Source organism: Protomyctophum parallelum (assembly GCF_964188405.1).
Source record: "Protomyctophum parallelum genome assembly, chromosome: 13".
In the NCBI taxonomy this organism is placed as follows: domain Eukaryota; kingdom Metazoa; phylum Chordata; class Actinopteri; order Myctophiformes; family Myctophidae; genus Protomyctophum; species Protomyctophum parallelum.
This window is the reverse complement of record NC_139708.1, coordinates 15,369,163-15,383,391: the sequence shown is the minus strand read 5'-3', so window position 1 is coordinate 15,383,391 and position 14,229 is coordinate 15,369,163. Positions and strand designations below refer to the sequence as shown.

The window sequence follows — 14,229 nt, the reverse complement described above, 5'->3', positions numbered from 1 at the left end:
TTTGAATTTTGTTCAAAACACACTTTTTGCTCCTCCTCCTACAGATTTTGACCAAATCTCACAAAAATCAGTACACATGATCTCGGGACCTATCCCATTAAAACAGCACAGACAGAATTTAGATCTTCTGTATCGTTCGGCCGTAATCGTCTTCCAAAGTTAGTGGGAGGGGCCTATTTTACAAAAAACGCCACAATTCACGCACGGAATGTCCGATCCATCCCAAATTTGAATCACAGGTCGAGGGTGGTTTCATCAACGCAGAGACAAAAGCGATTCCATTTTCGACGGGTGCGATGTGGGCAACCACACTTTGCAATTTCCCAGAATTGCCTCTTTCTAGTTGGCATTCATTGCCATGGTCATAAACTGCGCAGTGGAAATCCCGAGGAAGTCGGAAAGAATTAAAATGGTGCTAGATGCAGCCAGGAGATTCCTGAACGTTTTGATTGATTGATTGCAATATTTATTAACAGTTTGTAGAATTTACAGTACATTTTAAGCACAAACTCAATACAAAGACTGTCAACTGTGAGTGGACGACCCAATTAAGCATTACACTTGTTTACAACAGGGTCCACATTGTTCAATTCATCAAAACATTTAAAGACATACAAACATTTAGAGACATACAAATAGACATTTCTTTGTAGCTAAAGTACAGAACAGGAATTCATCATAAGAGATAACTGGAGAAGAATTGGATCATCCAATTCTTGACGCTCTCTCAGCATGTCATCCAATTTGGATGACATGCTGAGCAGCGACGTAGAGTCTGTGGGGGCCACGGGGCCATGGCCCCCATGAAGAATCCTAGGGCCCCTTTCGGCCCCCATGAAGATTTTCGTGGACATTTTACATTTACATTACATATTTTCTGGGAATTCCGAACATTTTGGACCTCTCCGCCGGCAATCTGAGAATCCCATCGTCAAATATTCGGGAAAACAGCGCCTCCCCTGTTGTTCCTCAGGCAACAGTCTGTCTTGAGAGACACCGGCCGTCCAAGAGGTGTTAAAAAGTGCTAATCGGGTTTCTTTTGTAGTTGTTCTTGAGGCGTGACATAACACTGATCAAGAATTCACCAAAGAGACCTAACCACAGACTAGTGAGACCATTGCTGAGAGAGGGCTTTGCCCCGCCTCAGGCATAGAACGGACAGCTTTAGGAGCGTAATATGTGTAATGTATTGTGCCTTTCGGGCTTCCGTAGGCACTGTCTAGTTTTGTCCCTCATGTGTCACCGTACCTGTCAGTGTTCAGTTCCGTTGCCCGCGCTAAATAATAAACAACTCAAGTCTCATAGCTCTTCGATCTCTGTGATTACACATACTATATAAGTATCTTACATGGTGTCAGAAACGAGACAAGAACAACCCGCGCAACTATGGCTTCCACAGCATTTGAACACCCCAAGATTGACTGGGAAGCAGCCGATTTGTATCAAGAATTTGAGAGATTCCGCAGCCACGTTGATTTCGTTTTCGACGGCCCCCTGTCAGAGCTGGCAGCTAAACAGCGTGCGGGCTGGCTCGGAACGTGGATCGGCGAGCAAGGCAGAGAAATCTACAGGACGTTAAACTGGGCCGACGGTGAGAAACAGGATCCGGTCAAAGTTTTGGATAAGTTTGCCATCTACATAAGACCAAGAAAGAATAAGAGAATAGCAAGGCATCGATTCAAGCAGAGGAAACAAAGTGCTGCAGAGGGCTTTGATCACTTTGTGAAGGATTTGAAGCTGCTGCTGATGGACTGTGAGTATGCAGACTCGGATGACATGCTTATTGATGCAATAATAGCTGGAGTGAGAGAAAAACGTGTCCAGGAAAGACTGCTAGATAAAGGTGAGGACCTGACACTGGCCAAAGCCATAGAGATTCCCCAGCAGTTTGAAATGTCACAAAAGCAAATGATGATTGTCAGGGAAGAGGATGCACAAGTGTCAACAGTGTCCACCAAATCAAAGTCCACAGTCTACAATAAAAAGCCACAGGGCTATGTACAGTCGAGACCCTTTCAGCAGCAGAGACAGACAGCAGGAAATCAAGCCATGTGCCCAAAATGTGGGAAACACCCCCAACATCAGTGGAACCAGGGAAAATGTCCAGCACAGGGCTCCACATGTTCATTCTGTCACAAATCAAACCACTGGGCAGCAGTGTGTCGCAGCCGTGGCATGAGCTCAGTGAGTGTGGAGTCAGCTGAAGAGGACCCACCGGATGAAGAGGTACTGGATATAAGCCTGACACAGGAGGAGGCTCCAGTAGCCATAGTGGCAGATGACAAGTGGGTGGTAAACATATGTGTTCTGTCTCAGGAGGTGCAGTTTAGAATTGACACCGGTGCGAAGTGCAACACACTGACTCTAAACAGTTACCAGCTACTAGAGCACCGAGGAGAGCTAAAACGCTCCAACAGAATACTGCGCTCCTATTCAAACCACAGGCTGAGACCAGTTGCTGCAGTTGATTTTCCACTCAAATACAAGGACCGTGAAGTCATTGCAGAGCTGGAGATAATGGACATTGCTCAAGAGAATGTGCTCAGTGGTGCTACAGCTGAGGCTTTAGGCCTAATTATTCGACTGAACTCCCTGCAGGAGGGTGCGAAAATTAACAAGGTGAGCCACCGAGATCTGTGCAAGCCCAGCCAGGCCAACCAGGTGAACTGTATAGAACCAGACGGGGCAGAATTGTGAAACCCCCTGATAGGCTGGACTTGTAATTTGATAAATACTGAAGTTAATTTACCAGTCAGGGACAGGCATGGTAAAGATGCCTGCTGGAAGTGATGTACTAGTGACCTCTCCTTCCGAGTCAGTATTGTAACTTCAGTTGATTCTCAGACATTGGGTTATGTTGTTTATACACTGTACAATTCAATTGTTCTATTTGCACTAATAGCTTTCTTTGCTGAAGAAGGGAGATGTAATGTATTGTGCCTTTCGGGCTTCCGTAGGCACTGTCTAGTTTTGTCCCTCATGTGTCACCGTACCTGTCAGTGTTCAGTTCCGTTGCCCGCGCTAAATAATAAACAACTCAAGTCTCATAGCTCTTCGATCTCTGTGATTACACATACTATATAAGTATCTTACAATATGTGCAGCACGGACAATGAGAGACAAACGGGAAGGGCATCACTTTGGGTGGACTTTCTAAATAACCAACGGTGTTACTTAATATCACAGCACAAAGATTCTTGTACAGTAGGTGGCGGTATGCACCCTTATGTTGGTGCGATCCATAAAACTCAGAGAAGAAGAAGAAGAAGAGCCTTCCCGGGTCCCGTCTTCAGTCCCTATAGCAACATGCTGGAGACGCTCAACATTTTGAGACGGGTATGCAGCCTGCAGCTTCATAGTGGACATATTAGCCTAGCCAACAAGCTAATGTCGCTGTTGGCTGTTGCCTCGATCGACACATACCAGATTGAAAACAAAGACAAGAAAAGAAAAGAAGGGAAACATACTGCCAAGAAACAAGTCTTACAACTTCGACATTGACGGTGCGTGGTAACACAAGTCACATTACATTGTTCATTTATTTTTGTTATTCTGGTTACAACTAGCCTACTATAGTAAGTCTTCGAATGTTTTCCTTTTACTACAACAAAATACAGGTTGGCTGCAAAAATAGCTAGACGTTATTATAGTCTTGAAATATTGGTAGGCTATATTTGTTTGTTTGGTGTTGGTGTTTAGTTACTAATAATCTATTGTCTATTGTTTAGGCATACCATAATCTGAATTACCAAAAAGAAGACACATGCGCGCGTGCATGTGTCGTGCATGCGCGATTCTGTTTGAATTAAATTCAGATGTCAAAATAATCTATAACAAAAAAGTTATGCTCCTAAATTTGATCAAATATTCTCTATATTAGTTATGTACTGTATTTATTTGAAGCAGTGGCTCTCAAAGGTGTGATCCAGGGACCCCTTGAGGGGGTTCCAAATGGACCCATTATAGGTCTGTAACTCTGAGTGTACAAATGGAACCAAATGGACCCTTACAGGTCTGTAACTCTGAGAGTGTACAAATGGAACCAAATGGACCCTTACAGGTCTGTAACTCTGAGAGTGTACTAGTACAAATGGAACCAAATGGACCCTTTTATAACTTTTAACTCTGATACTGTACAAATGGAATCAAATGGGACTCTTATGGGTCCATTTGGTTTTACTCTCAGAGTTATGGGGGTCCTTGAAATTAAAAAGTTTGAGAACCTGTATGCAATGGCTTATCTCTTGTAAAAAGAGAGACCAGCCTATTCTCCAAACCATCATATCTTATGCTTTGCTAGGTTGTACAAAATAATATTGGGTCAATTTAATTTGCAGGACTCGCCTCGCGCACAGCTGCCTTGTCTGTGTTGTTGACATGACATGGGCTTGCAGGACAGAACATTTATTTGTGACAGACACATAGTTCCTTTGCAGACAATACAATCTGCTTCTCATTGGTCAGTCACAAAGCTAAGAAAACAGTAGCCTACTTTTTCTGCATGTCAATGATGAGATAGTTCTTTGGCATTTCAAGCTTTCCTCACGGAGAGCAGACAACACAACAGTCTATCGGTAGTACTCTGTCAATTTAGCAGACGAGCTCTCACCCCGTAGAGCTGTTTTGTGCTTTGTAGTTTCGATATGGGCTCGTAGATCGCTGGCACCTTTATTTGCCACAGATACATACGTTCCTGCTTTGCACACAGTGCATTGCATTCTGCTTCAGATGTGTCACGGCCAGGACGAAAACACGGATACTTTTCCCGCAAATCATCTGTGAAGTTGCATTTTCGTTTCGGCATCTTTCTCTTTCTCTCTCTCTCTCTCTGTGCACTGAGTGACACACACACACACACACACACACACACACACTGTGACTGCATGCATGCACTCGCCTCCAGTTAGTTTGTTTAGATCTGCACATGCACTCCGCCTCTCAGAGTGCTTTGTTCGGGCGCGTTCGGAAATATCGCACCAGAGCACACTCGCCTATTAGTTTGCATTGCACAGTGCGCTCAGTGCGCTATTTCCGAACCCTGCAATATATAATAATATAATAACCCTGCAAGCATGCAGTCAGAGAGCACATAGATTATCAGTAGGCTAACTTGAAGAATTCACATTTGCCTTCACGCAAACCAACAGAGAGCGACCATAACAAGCTGCTGATGATGAAGTATCACTGAAGCTCACCTCTATAAGAGATGCTGTCTCCAGATATGTAACAACGGCCTCGGTCCCTCCCTCCCAGGACGTCCCAAGAGATGTGAACCCTTTGATGGTGACCTAAGGCAGAAACTATGGTGGGTGAGATCTTTCAGTTACACAGGTCATTGTGGCTGCAACAATGTATTTCTGTCTGCGCCTCAGTGAGAAGTATTTGTGTCTGTGTCTATTAGTGAGATGTGTTTATGTTCTGGTCCTCAGGTGTTGCCTGTGTGGGAGCTCGCTCTCCCTCTTCCCGGTGTGCTGATGATCGCTGTGGGTCTTTACATGATTGTCCTCGGGATGGTGCTGTGGCTCTATCATTGCCTCAGGGTTTGTACTCTATGCAGTCAGTACTCAGTGCTGCTGTCCTCCCAAACATTTTAGCTCAAGTCAAGACCCCAAAAATGAATTAGATGTTTGCCCCGGGACCCAAAGTAGTGAAAACAGCAGATCTACAAGATCGTCTATTTTCACTAATTCTTGGAAGTTGTTTTCTAATTTATGGAATTTCTTAGATTTTTCTTTTATTTATTTATGAAAACAAATAATTTAAAAATGTAGGAAACAAAACATGGGGACCCAAAAGAAAGATCTGATTTATTTAGACCTTAAAACGCCTTCTAAATCCTATAGTCAAAAACAAAACAAAACAACACCCTGTTGTTGCTATATGCTTGGCAACATCTAAAATGACACGGATGCTTTCCCGGTTTTAAAAGGTATAAGAACGCATAGGCCTTTCCGGTCTTATGGGTCCTTGAGTGTGTTCAATGTTACGCAGAAAAATCATCTTTAGCAATCCATTCTTTATTTGTAGTCATCATCAGTTCACAGAGCAGCAGCATGCTACTGCAGTTAGGAGTTGCATGGTGCGGTTTGGCCTTTACAGTTACTACTACTAAGGCACTACTTAAGGCCTTAAAGTAACGATATACCAAGAATATGTTTCTAAATGATGAAACACCAGGCCATAGTAACAAACCGTTATGCCTCCCTGTGCTCCACAGGACCGTTGTTCCTGTGTGTGTGGTGACTGCTGTCCAGAGATCAACCCATGTGAACAGTGTTTGACATGGGGTGAAATGTGTGATTGTCAGCTACCAAACCTCTGCTCATGCCTGAACCAAACACACCCCACTCCTTCGGTGAGTAAATCCCCAAATCAAACAATCATCTATAGCGAAAAAGTTACTGTATTATTGTCTCCACCAGGCCGAAGGCCTAGGGGGAGAGTATGTTTTGCACTCCGTCCGTGTGTGTGTGTGTCCGTCCGTCCGTCCGTCCGTCCGTGTGTGTGTCCGTGAGCAGCTAATCTCGGCCACCGTTAACCCGGTCGATGCCAAATTTTGCACACACACTCCCTGGATGCCAACGATGAACCTCTGCCCCAAACTTTCCAGAACGGCCTGTTAGGCCTAACAAAAAAAAACTTTGGTTTCCGGTTGCCGACCGACCCTATTAAATATGCGCGACTCATATTATTTTATTGGCATTTGGTGAAAAAAAAAAAGAAAAAAAAAAAAAGCTCAGAATACGACCGAGTCCAGACCAAAAAGGTCTTTGATCATTAAAATTCTCTTTGATGAGACCATCGGGACGCGCGAAGTCAAAATAAAGTTTTCTTTCGTCTAAAATATCACGTGCGCAAATGTTTTGGAATGCGTCATGGCGAGGTGCATGGTAGGCTACTTGAGGTTGTAACTCACGTTCCATTTCCAACATTCTAATGGTTTCCAGCGATTTCCAGGGGTGAGTAAACATCTTTGAATCAAAGTAGCAGCGATCCTCTGAAGTGACGCAGCATGTCCAATACTGTCCTCGTTAACAAAGTGCAACTTTTTCATCATTCACCGTTGGCTAACGTTGTGCAACAGTCCAGAACAGAGCTATACAATATTATGACAACTGTCAACTTGGCTATAATCTACTAGGCTACTGTAGGCCTACATTAATCATTGCCTCTCAAACCCACATACCACGCGTAATGTGCGTTGCCTAACCAAAATAACAGACATACAAACTATCAACATGCCGCTCGATTGCGTGTCGACAGCTTGCAGATCTGTTCTTTTGGGCACACATGAGGCGCACTGCGCTGCGATGCGGAAATTAAATTGCTGTAGTCTACAGCGCTACGATTTGGAAACCATATAGCTGTAGCCTACAGTGGACTGTAACATTGCTTGGTCAACTATATTACGTGTATGCAGTGAACATTAACATTTAGCGCTTTCATAGTTATATGGAGCATTTACCGTGGTGACGTTGATTTAGGTTATTCACCCAGCTGGGTTCAACGAGACAGCAGTGTCTCGTTAAGCCCCGACGCTTCCAAAACGAGCTATTACGGATTAATCGATGGGCGTATAGAACATTTAAGCATATGGCAAGTTAATTTAAGTTATATACTTTGATGCTGAACACTAAGCAATTAATTTGGTTCGCAAACCAGAGGCCAGACAGCGGTAGCAAGTTCAACAACCACCGTTCTAATCTGTTTGACCAACCACCGTTCTAACACTATTCACTTTTAAGCTGCATACTGTATATCAGTATTTAGAATGGACTTAATTGTTAAAGCTCCTCATTCTGAATTGAGCTCATCTCATACCCTGGGGTAAAATGTTTTATTATTTTCAAATCCTGGTATAATTCATTCACCAGTCAGTATTCTTGGTTTTCCAACTCCTCGTGCCATTGGTTGGTTTAAGTTGATTTGTTTGATCCAGGGATAGCCAGTAGCTCTCTGCTTCAAAACACAAGTTCATGTTTCAGCTTTATTACTTGAAGATCTTTTTTTTTTTTTTGGTATGTGAGTGATGCAGCACTTTACTTTGGTTTGGAGTTGAATTAAAACTCTAAAGTATTCAACCAGTGTGTGGTGGAGTCTGTGGACATTCTATTCAAAGTTTTCAAATGTTTTGGCTGTAGGCATACAGTGTTATGTGTACTTGAACCATTCATTATTTAAAAGATGGTATTTCAGGCAAATATTGAAGTTATTAAAAAAGAAGCCTATCCATCATTGCTGTAGGAAAAAAAAGAAAAAAAATCCTTGCTACCCATCCTTCCCACGACAAAAATAAAATAAATAAAAAATAAAATAAAATAAAATAAATTCCTTGCTACCCATCCTTCCCACGAAAAATAAAAAAATAAAATAAAATAAAATAAATTCCCTACCTACTCAGCCCAAAAATGACAGCCAATCGGAAACCAAAGTTTTTTTTTTTTAGGCCTTATAGCGCCACCAGGAGGCCGCTTTGTGCAAAACAAGTTTTTGCACAGTACACCTACAGATTTTGTCCAAACATCACGCAAATTGGTACACAGTCTCTCTAGAGCCATTCAACCAAACCGGTCTTTCATATTTCCAGAACGGCCTGTTATAGCGCCACCAGGAGGCCGCTCCAGGAGGCCGCTTTAGGGGGAGAGTATGTTTTGCACTCCGTCCGTGTGTGTGTGTGTCCGTCCGTCCGTCCGTCCGTGTGTGTGTCCGTGAGCAGCTAATCTCGGCCACCGTTAACCCGGTCGATGCCAAATTTTGCACACACACTCCCTGGATGCCAACGATGAACCTCTGCCCCAAACTTTCCAGAACGGCCTGTTATAGCGCCACCAGGAGGCCGCTTTGTGCAAAACAAGTTTTTGCACAGTACACCTACAGATTTTGTCCAAACATCACGCAAATTGGTACACAGTCTCTCTAGAGCCATTCAACCAAACCGGTCTTTCATATTTCCAGAACGGCCTGTTATAGCGCCACCAGGAGGCCGCTCCAGGAGGCCGCTTTGTGCAAAACAGGTTTTTGCACAGTACACCTACAGATTTTGTCCAAACATCACGCAAATTGGTACACAGTCTCTCTAGAGCCATTCAACGAAACCAGTCTTTCAGATTTCCAGAACGGCCTGTTATAGCGCCACCAGGAGGCCGCTTTGTGCAAAACAAGTTTTTGCACAGTACACCTACAGATTCTGTCCAAACATCACGCAAATTGGTACACAGTCTCTCTACAGCCATCCAACGAAACCAGTCTTTCAGATTTCTCAGACTCCATCCTGATTGGTTAAGATTGGCTTCCAAAGTGCACAGGAGTGCTCAGTTTTAAAAATGCTGCAAATCATGAACACATCGCGTGATTTCCGTGAAATTGTGCACCCACATTCCCACTAGGCCGAGGACGAAATGCCACATGAACAATTTCAACTCAGCCTCAAGGTGGCGCTATAACTGGCCGAAAACTGTTTTTACCTCTAACTGCACGGATCTGTGGATAACTTTGTATGCCAACTCCCTAGAGGCCAAGGAAAAACCTTTGCCTGGAATTCTTCACATCTGCTCATCCTGGTGGAGACCTGTGCCCAGTAGGGCACTTTTTCTAGTTTGGTATGATTTATTCTGAGGGCTGCGAAATGCAGGACTGGGACTAAAAGTAGGAGAATTATTTGTATATGTATTTATCTTTGGCTTTTTATGCTTTTTTCCAGACAATGTAGAAACAGGAATCCAAGTGCAGGGAGAAAGACATGAGAGACAGGGAGGGACCAAATTCTAACTTGGTTCCACATGCAATTTATAGGCCTGAGATTATGTTTTCAAACTGTTGTTTGAGTACATGCACATAAAAAGTGATTGTTGTTGTTCTTCATACAATTTGTATTCAGAATGAGGTCGATGCTTCACAGTGAATTAAAGAATCACCTCTATGAATTAAACATCAACTATTTGAAGGGTTTTGATGCAAAATGCTCACTGGTAATTATTACCAGTGATGTCATGCCCCGTACAAACCAGGCCAACAGTCACCACTATAGTGCTCTCAAGTAGCCTGCAGTATTTGATTGTGTTGGCATTGATTGGACACAGCAGAATGGATACGTCTCTCTTTAAAGAGCTGAGTACAGCTCAACGTAAATAATTGTAATTTACAGTTACACGTTTATGTTGAGCTATAACACGTCAAAAAGGTGAGACCTTTTTGACGGTGCAGAACTGTGAGACCTCGATGAGCTTTTGTGCCCTTCTTCCTCCAACTGTTCCATTTCTTTTCTCCACAGTGTCCCAGGTGGGACTGTGCCTGCACTTGCCAACCTCCGGAGTGTGAGTCCTTCAACTGCCTCTGTTTTGAGATCAAGATCAGATAGGACTATATATCGCAAGAGAATAACCTATAGGCGTCACGTGCTCATATGAACACCCGACCCGACCGAGCTGGAGGTGCTGCACACACACACACACACACACACACACACACACAAATTGTGCTAGTATCTGTTCTGAAAAATAGTGAGTGTGACTTCAGAGAATATACACAGGTTGGTGCTTGCCTGCGTGGGGATTGTAGGAACACTTGTGATTACACTTAAATTGCACTATTAGTGTATGTTTAGTAGTGTTAATCATGTATCAGATCTACTGTATGTGACATACTGTAGCAGGGGGGAGGGTAATAGCACTTCGTTCTTAGCACCACTGTGGGATATTTCTAACCACAAAATCTTGTTACCCTGTTAGTCACATCAAACAGATTGTATCATATAGCTTGTATGATTATTGATAATCATAGCACATGTGCTTAAAAGTTGTTTGTGAGATTTTTCTGAGAGGACTGAGGGCAAAGAACAACTTTATTATGGGACTTTAATTGAATATTATGGAGGTCATGACTTCATAAAGAGCTGACATGTCACATCCCATTGAGAACCACAGAATAGAGAGAACCCTGACAGACAGTGACTACAGCTCCATGAGTCAGGGCGAAGCTCAAGTCAAGATGATTTTATACTGAAGTTTACGTGCAATACTGAATGTGAGATTGTCTATTTTACTGTTTTAGCCACTTTCAATCTATTTTAGGCATGTCAATGTGGGTAAAAAATATATATAATCGTGTCAGATCTGCAATTTCTGCCGCATGACACCACTCACTGTGTGGCGAAAGTATCAAAAAGGGCATAAGTGGTTAAGGGATATATCATTTGACTTACAATGAGTAGTCCTGAGTACCGTAGTCCTCTGCAGCCTTATGTGTGCCATGAATAATTGATGATGTTGATCTGCAGTGCGTCGTTATATGGGTATTTTTATATCTGTTCTATCACCAAATCTATTATGCTCTGGACTGAGCTATTGACCATGGTCTTCTGTTCTGACCGTGTCATAGTTTAGTTCCTTTTTGTGTACTTTTACCACTTGCTTCACCGTTATAAGCACCTTTTTTTTTACCTTGCAAAACCTAGAACTGTAGAACTCAAATGTATTGCCTTTTTTAACTTTATATCGCATTGATTTATTGAAAGGTGACAACGGAAATAAAAGTTAAACTTTTTAGTTTACAAAACTATTCAGCTGCTATAGAAGTTGTCTGTTTATTCCTTTCTTTGTCTTGCTTCTTGCTTTATCTACAGTACAGTTATCAGCAGATTGTGATCACACTCACAATGCACTAAATCAATATTGGATGGAGTGGTTTCCTACAATGCATTATTATCAGCCAGTGAGCAGTCACAAGGTGTCTGTCGTGTTGCGTTTATCGTGTTGCTGCTGGTATTTGGAAAATATGCCCTTTTTGGCACATCATGCCCTCTCTGTCACACCATAGCAGGTTTACAAAAGCAATGGTCCAGTCAAACAACTCATGTCTACATCCTTAGGCATGACAAACATGTATGTGTAAGAAGAAAGCGCACAGGCGAGAGAGAGCTTTTCAAACAAAGGAAGTTCCTGATCTCGGCCACATTTAAGGACAATAATGTGTGTGTGTGTGTGTGTGTGTGTGTGTGTTTGAGTCGGTGGAGTTTTGTTTCCTTGTAGGCCTGTAAAAGCCCTTTGAGACTGATGAATACAGATGAACTTGACTTGTTTGTGTGAGATCAAAGCCAGTAAGCTAAAGAACCAGGACTGTGTTGTGTGCAGTTTGGCCTGTCATTATATGGCAAAGACCACAAATGGAAGAGCACACTGTTAATTTTACTCTGAGAGTCTGTAACCAAATGGAATATATCTGTGTATAGTCTGTTGCTCAACCACATCATCTCATATTACATCTTTCTGCTAGAGCCAATGAGTAAAGGTTGGGGAATGCCTGCCTAGTTTTTACTACCTGTTTTAGACAGGTGTTATGAGATCTCTAACATCTTTATGACAGACAAATATGGTGCCTTCATACTCTTCTGGGAGTAGAGTCCTTTTTATCATTGTGTGTGTGTGTGTGTGTGTGTGTGTGTGTGTGTGTGTGTGTGTGTGTGTGTGTGTGTGTGTGTGTGTGTGTGTGTGTGTGTGTGTTTTTGAGATTCATCCGGCCCTCTGACCGTTTCTGGCAAAAAATGGTTGTGCAGACCGATACATCCGGATACTGATGTGATAGAGAGCAGAGATATCATGATAAAAATAAAAAGGTGTGTGTGTGTGTGTGTGTGTGTGTGTGTGCACGTGTGTGCGTGCGAGAGACTCAGTAAACCATCAGGCCCTCTGGCTGGTTCTGGCAAAAATTGGCTACCCAGACAAATACATTTGGACACTGAGACTGAGCATGCAGCATGATAATGTCAGCATGCTGCATGATAATGTCAGCCAGTCAGTGGCAGTAGAGAAGAGCACTGGAGTCAAGCAGTGGAGTGCTGTGTCATTGCTCCTACATATCTTGTTCTCCATCTCGCAGGTAGACACTTGCCCCAAAGAGTAAAATATGATATACAGCAGTGTTTTGTAAATGTTTTAATTTAACTCATACCATAATTCTGGGAGTGTACAGATGGAACTAAATTTGGTTGGTTCCATATGCACTCTTCATTTGGAACACCCTCAAGGAACCCTGAGGGTCCCTGCTGGACCCCACTTTGAGAACCATTGACATACAGTACAGAACCAATGGGCAACATCTAAACATCAGAGCAGATGCATTCTCTCCTTTCCTCAGTCTGGGAAAAAAGCATCATCCGTCCCCATGGGTATATGCAGAGCTGTGGGCTGAATGCAACTAGGGAAGGTCACAGTCTCTGGATGCCTTGTCTGGCACAAAGCACACTATTGAATTGGCTGAATGTGGCACCATTTTGGCACTGTCAAATTAAAATGTAAAACATGGCACAATTTGTTAAATAACATCCTGCACTGAGGGGACGAAACTATTAATGATGATAACATTGCTGTTTCAAGCACAGATATCCCCTGAAGGGAGGATGATACAGGCTATAAGGATGTCAGATAATGATGATGTAATTATGTACAGTAGGCCTGGGGCAGGCCTTTAAACTGCAATACATATACATGCAGTGGTTCACAAAATGTCCCCAAGAATTATTGCAATTATGGCTATGTTGTAAAATAAATAAATAGAATTTACATAACATTTGGTTCTCAAAGTAGGGTCCGGGGACATTTTGATCCTGCAACTCTGAGAGTGAACAAATTTGTCCACTCCCAGAGTCCGGATTCTGGAGGTTATAGGCAGTGTTGTAGTGCTACTTTTTGAAGTTGGGGGATGCCCCATAAGACATGTGTGCGTGCATGTGAGCGTGCACGCAGACACACACTATAAAACATGCAGACGTGTATATAGCCTATTTAGAAACAGTCAAAAGTAAAAAAAAAAACATATTTTTACCCAAAACATATTTTAGGCGTGAGAGAACACCCCTGGGTAGGCCTATACAGTAGGCTATTGTAGTCCCAGAGACCACTGACTTCAAATGGTCACTGCATGGTCAGTGGCTTAAAATATGCTATCAAACTGGGGTTCCTCGTTTAAATCAAAGAGTTTGAGAACCACTGACATAATAAACATCCTGTAGTCCTGTACATTGCAAAATGAGTCATGAACGACAGAACGATCAGTGATGATGATGACTGTGCAGAACCAACCGCAGGGTTCTGTTGCAGTCCCTGCACTGCACTGCACCGCATGATTCGCATCATCACCAGAGGCACGTATGGAACACGCATGGTAAATGTGAGAGTGGTCACGTACAGCAGCAGCATCACACACACCCCTGTTTCCACCCCGTTGGATTGGACA

At 42.9% G+C, this 14,229-nt stretch overlaps 1 protein-coding gene across 3 annotated transcripts; it reads left to right on the top strand.

The window, feature by feature from the left end:
- The first annotated feature begins 3,335 nt into the window (after positions 1-3,335).
- On the top strand, positions 3,336-11,512 carry LOC310868789 (uncharacterized protein). 3 transcript variants are annotated; one of them, XM_083779257.1, is made up of 5 exons: positions 3,336-3,503; positions 5,148-5,305; positions 5,430-5,540; positions 6,218-6,355; positions 10,271-11,512. In XM_083779257.1, the coding sequence occupies exons 2-5, from the start codon at positions 5,303-5,305 to the stop codon at positions 10,355-10,357; spliced, it is 339 nt and encodes a 112-aa protein (XP_083635383.1). In that variant the 5' UTR covers positions 3,336-3,503; positions 5,148-5,302; the 3' UTR covers positions 10,358-11,512. The 3 variants fall into 3 exon arrangements, with proteins under 3 accessions (XP_083635383.1, XP_083635384.1, XP_083635382.1); XM_083779258.1 differs by having other exon boundaries at positions 3,336-3,510; positions 5,430-5,513; XM_083779256.1 differs by having other exon boundaries at positions 3,336-3,510.
- The last annotated feature ends 2,717 nt before the right edge of the window (positions 11,513-14,229 follow it).

Excerpts from the sequence above, each read along its gene's own strand:
- LOC310868789 (XM_083779257.1), top strand. Across the intron at positions 5,541-6,217 it reads GGCTCTATCATTGCCTCAGG|GACCGTTGTTCCTGTGTGTG; the intron begins GTTTGTACTCTA and ends TGTGCTCCACAG. Across the intron at positions 6,356-10,270 it reads AAACACACCCCACTCCTTCG|TGTCCCAGGTGGGACTGTGC; the intron begins GTGAGTAAATCC and ends TTTTCTCCACAG.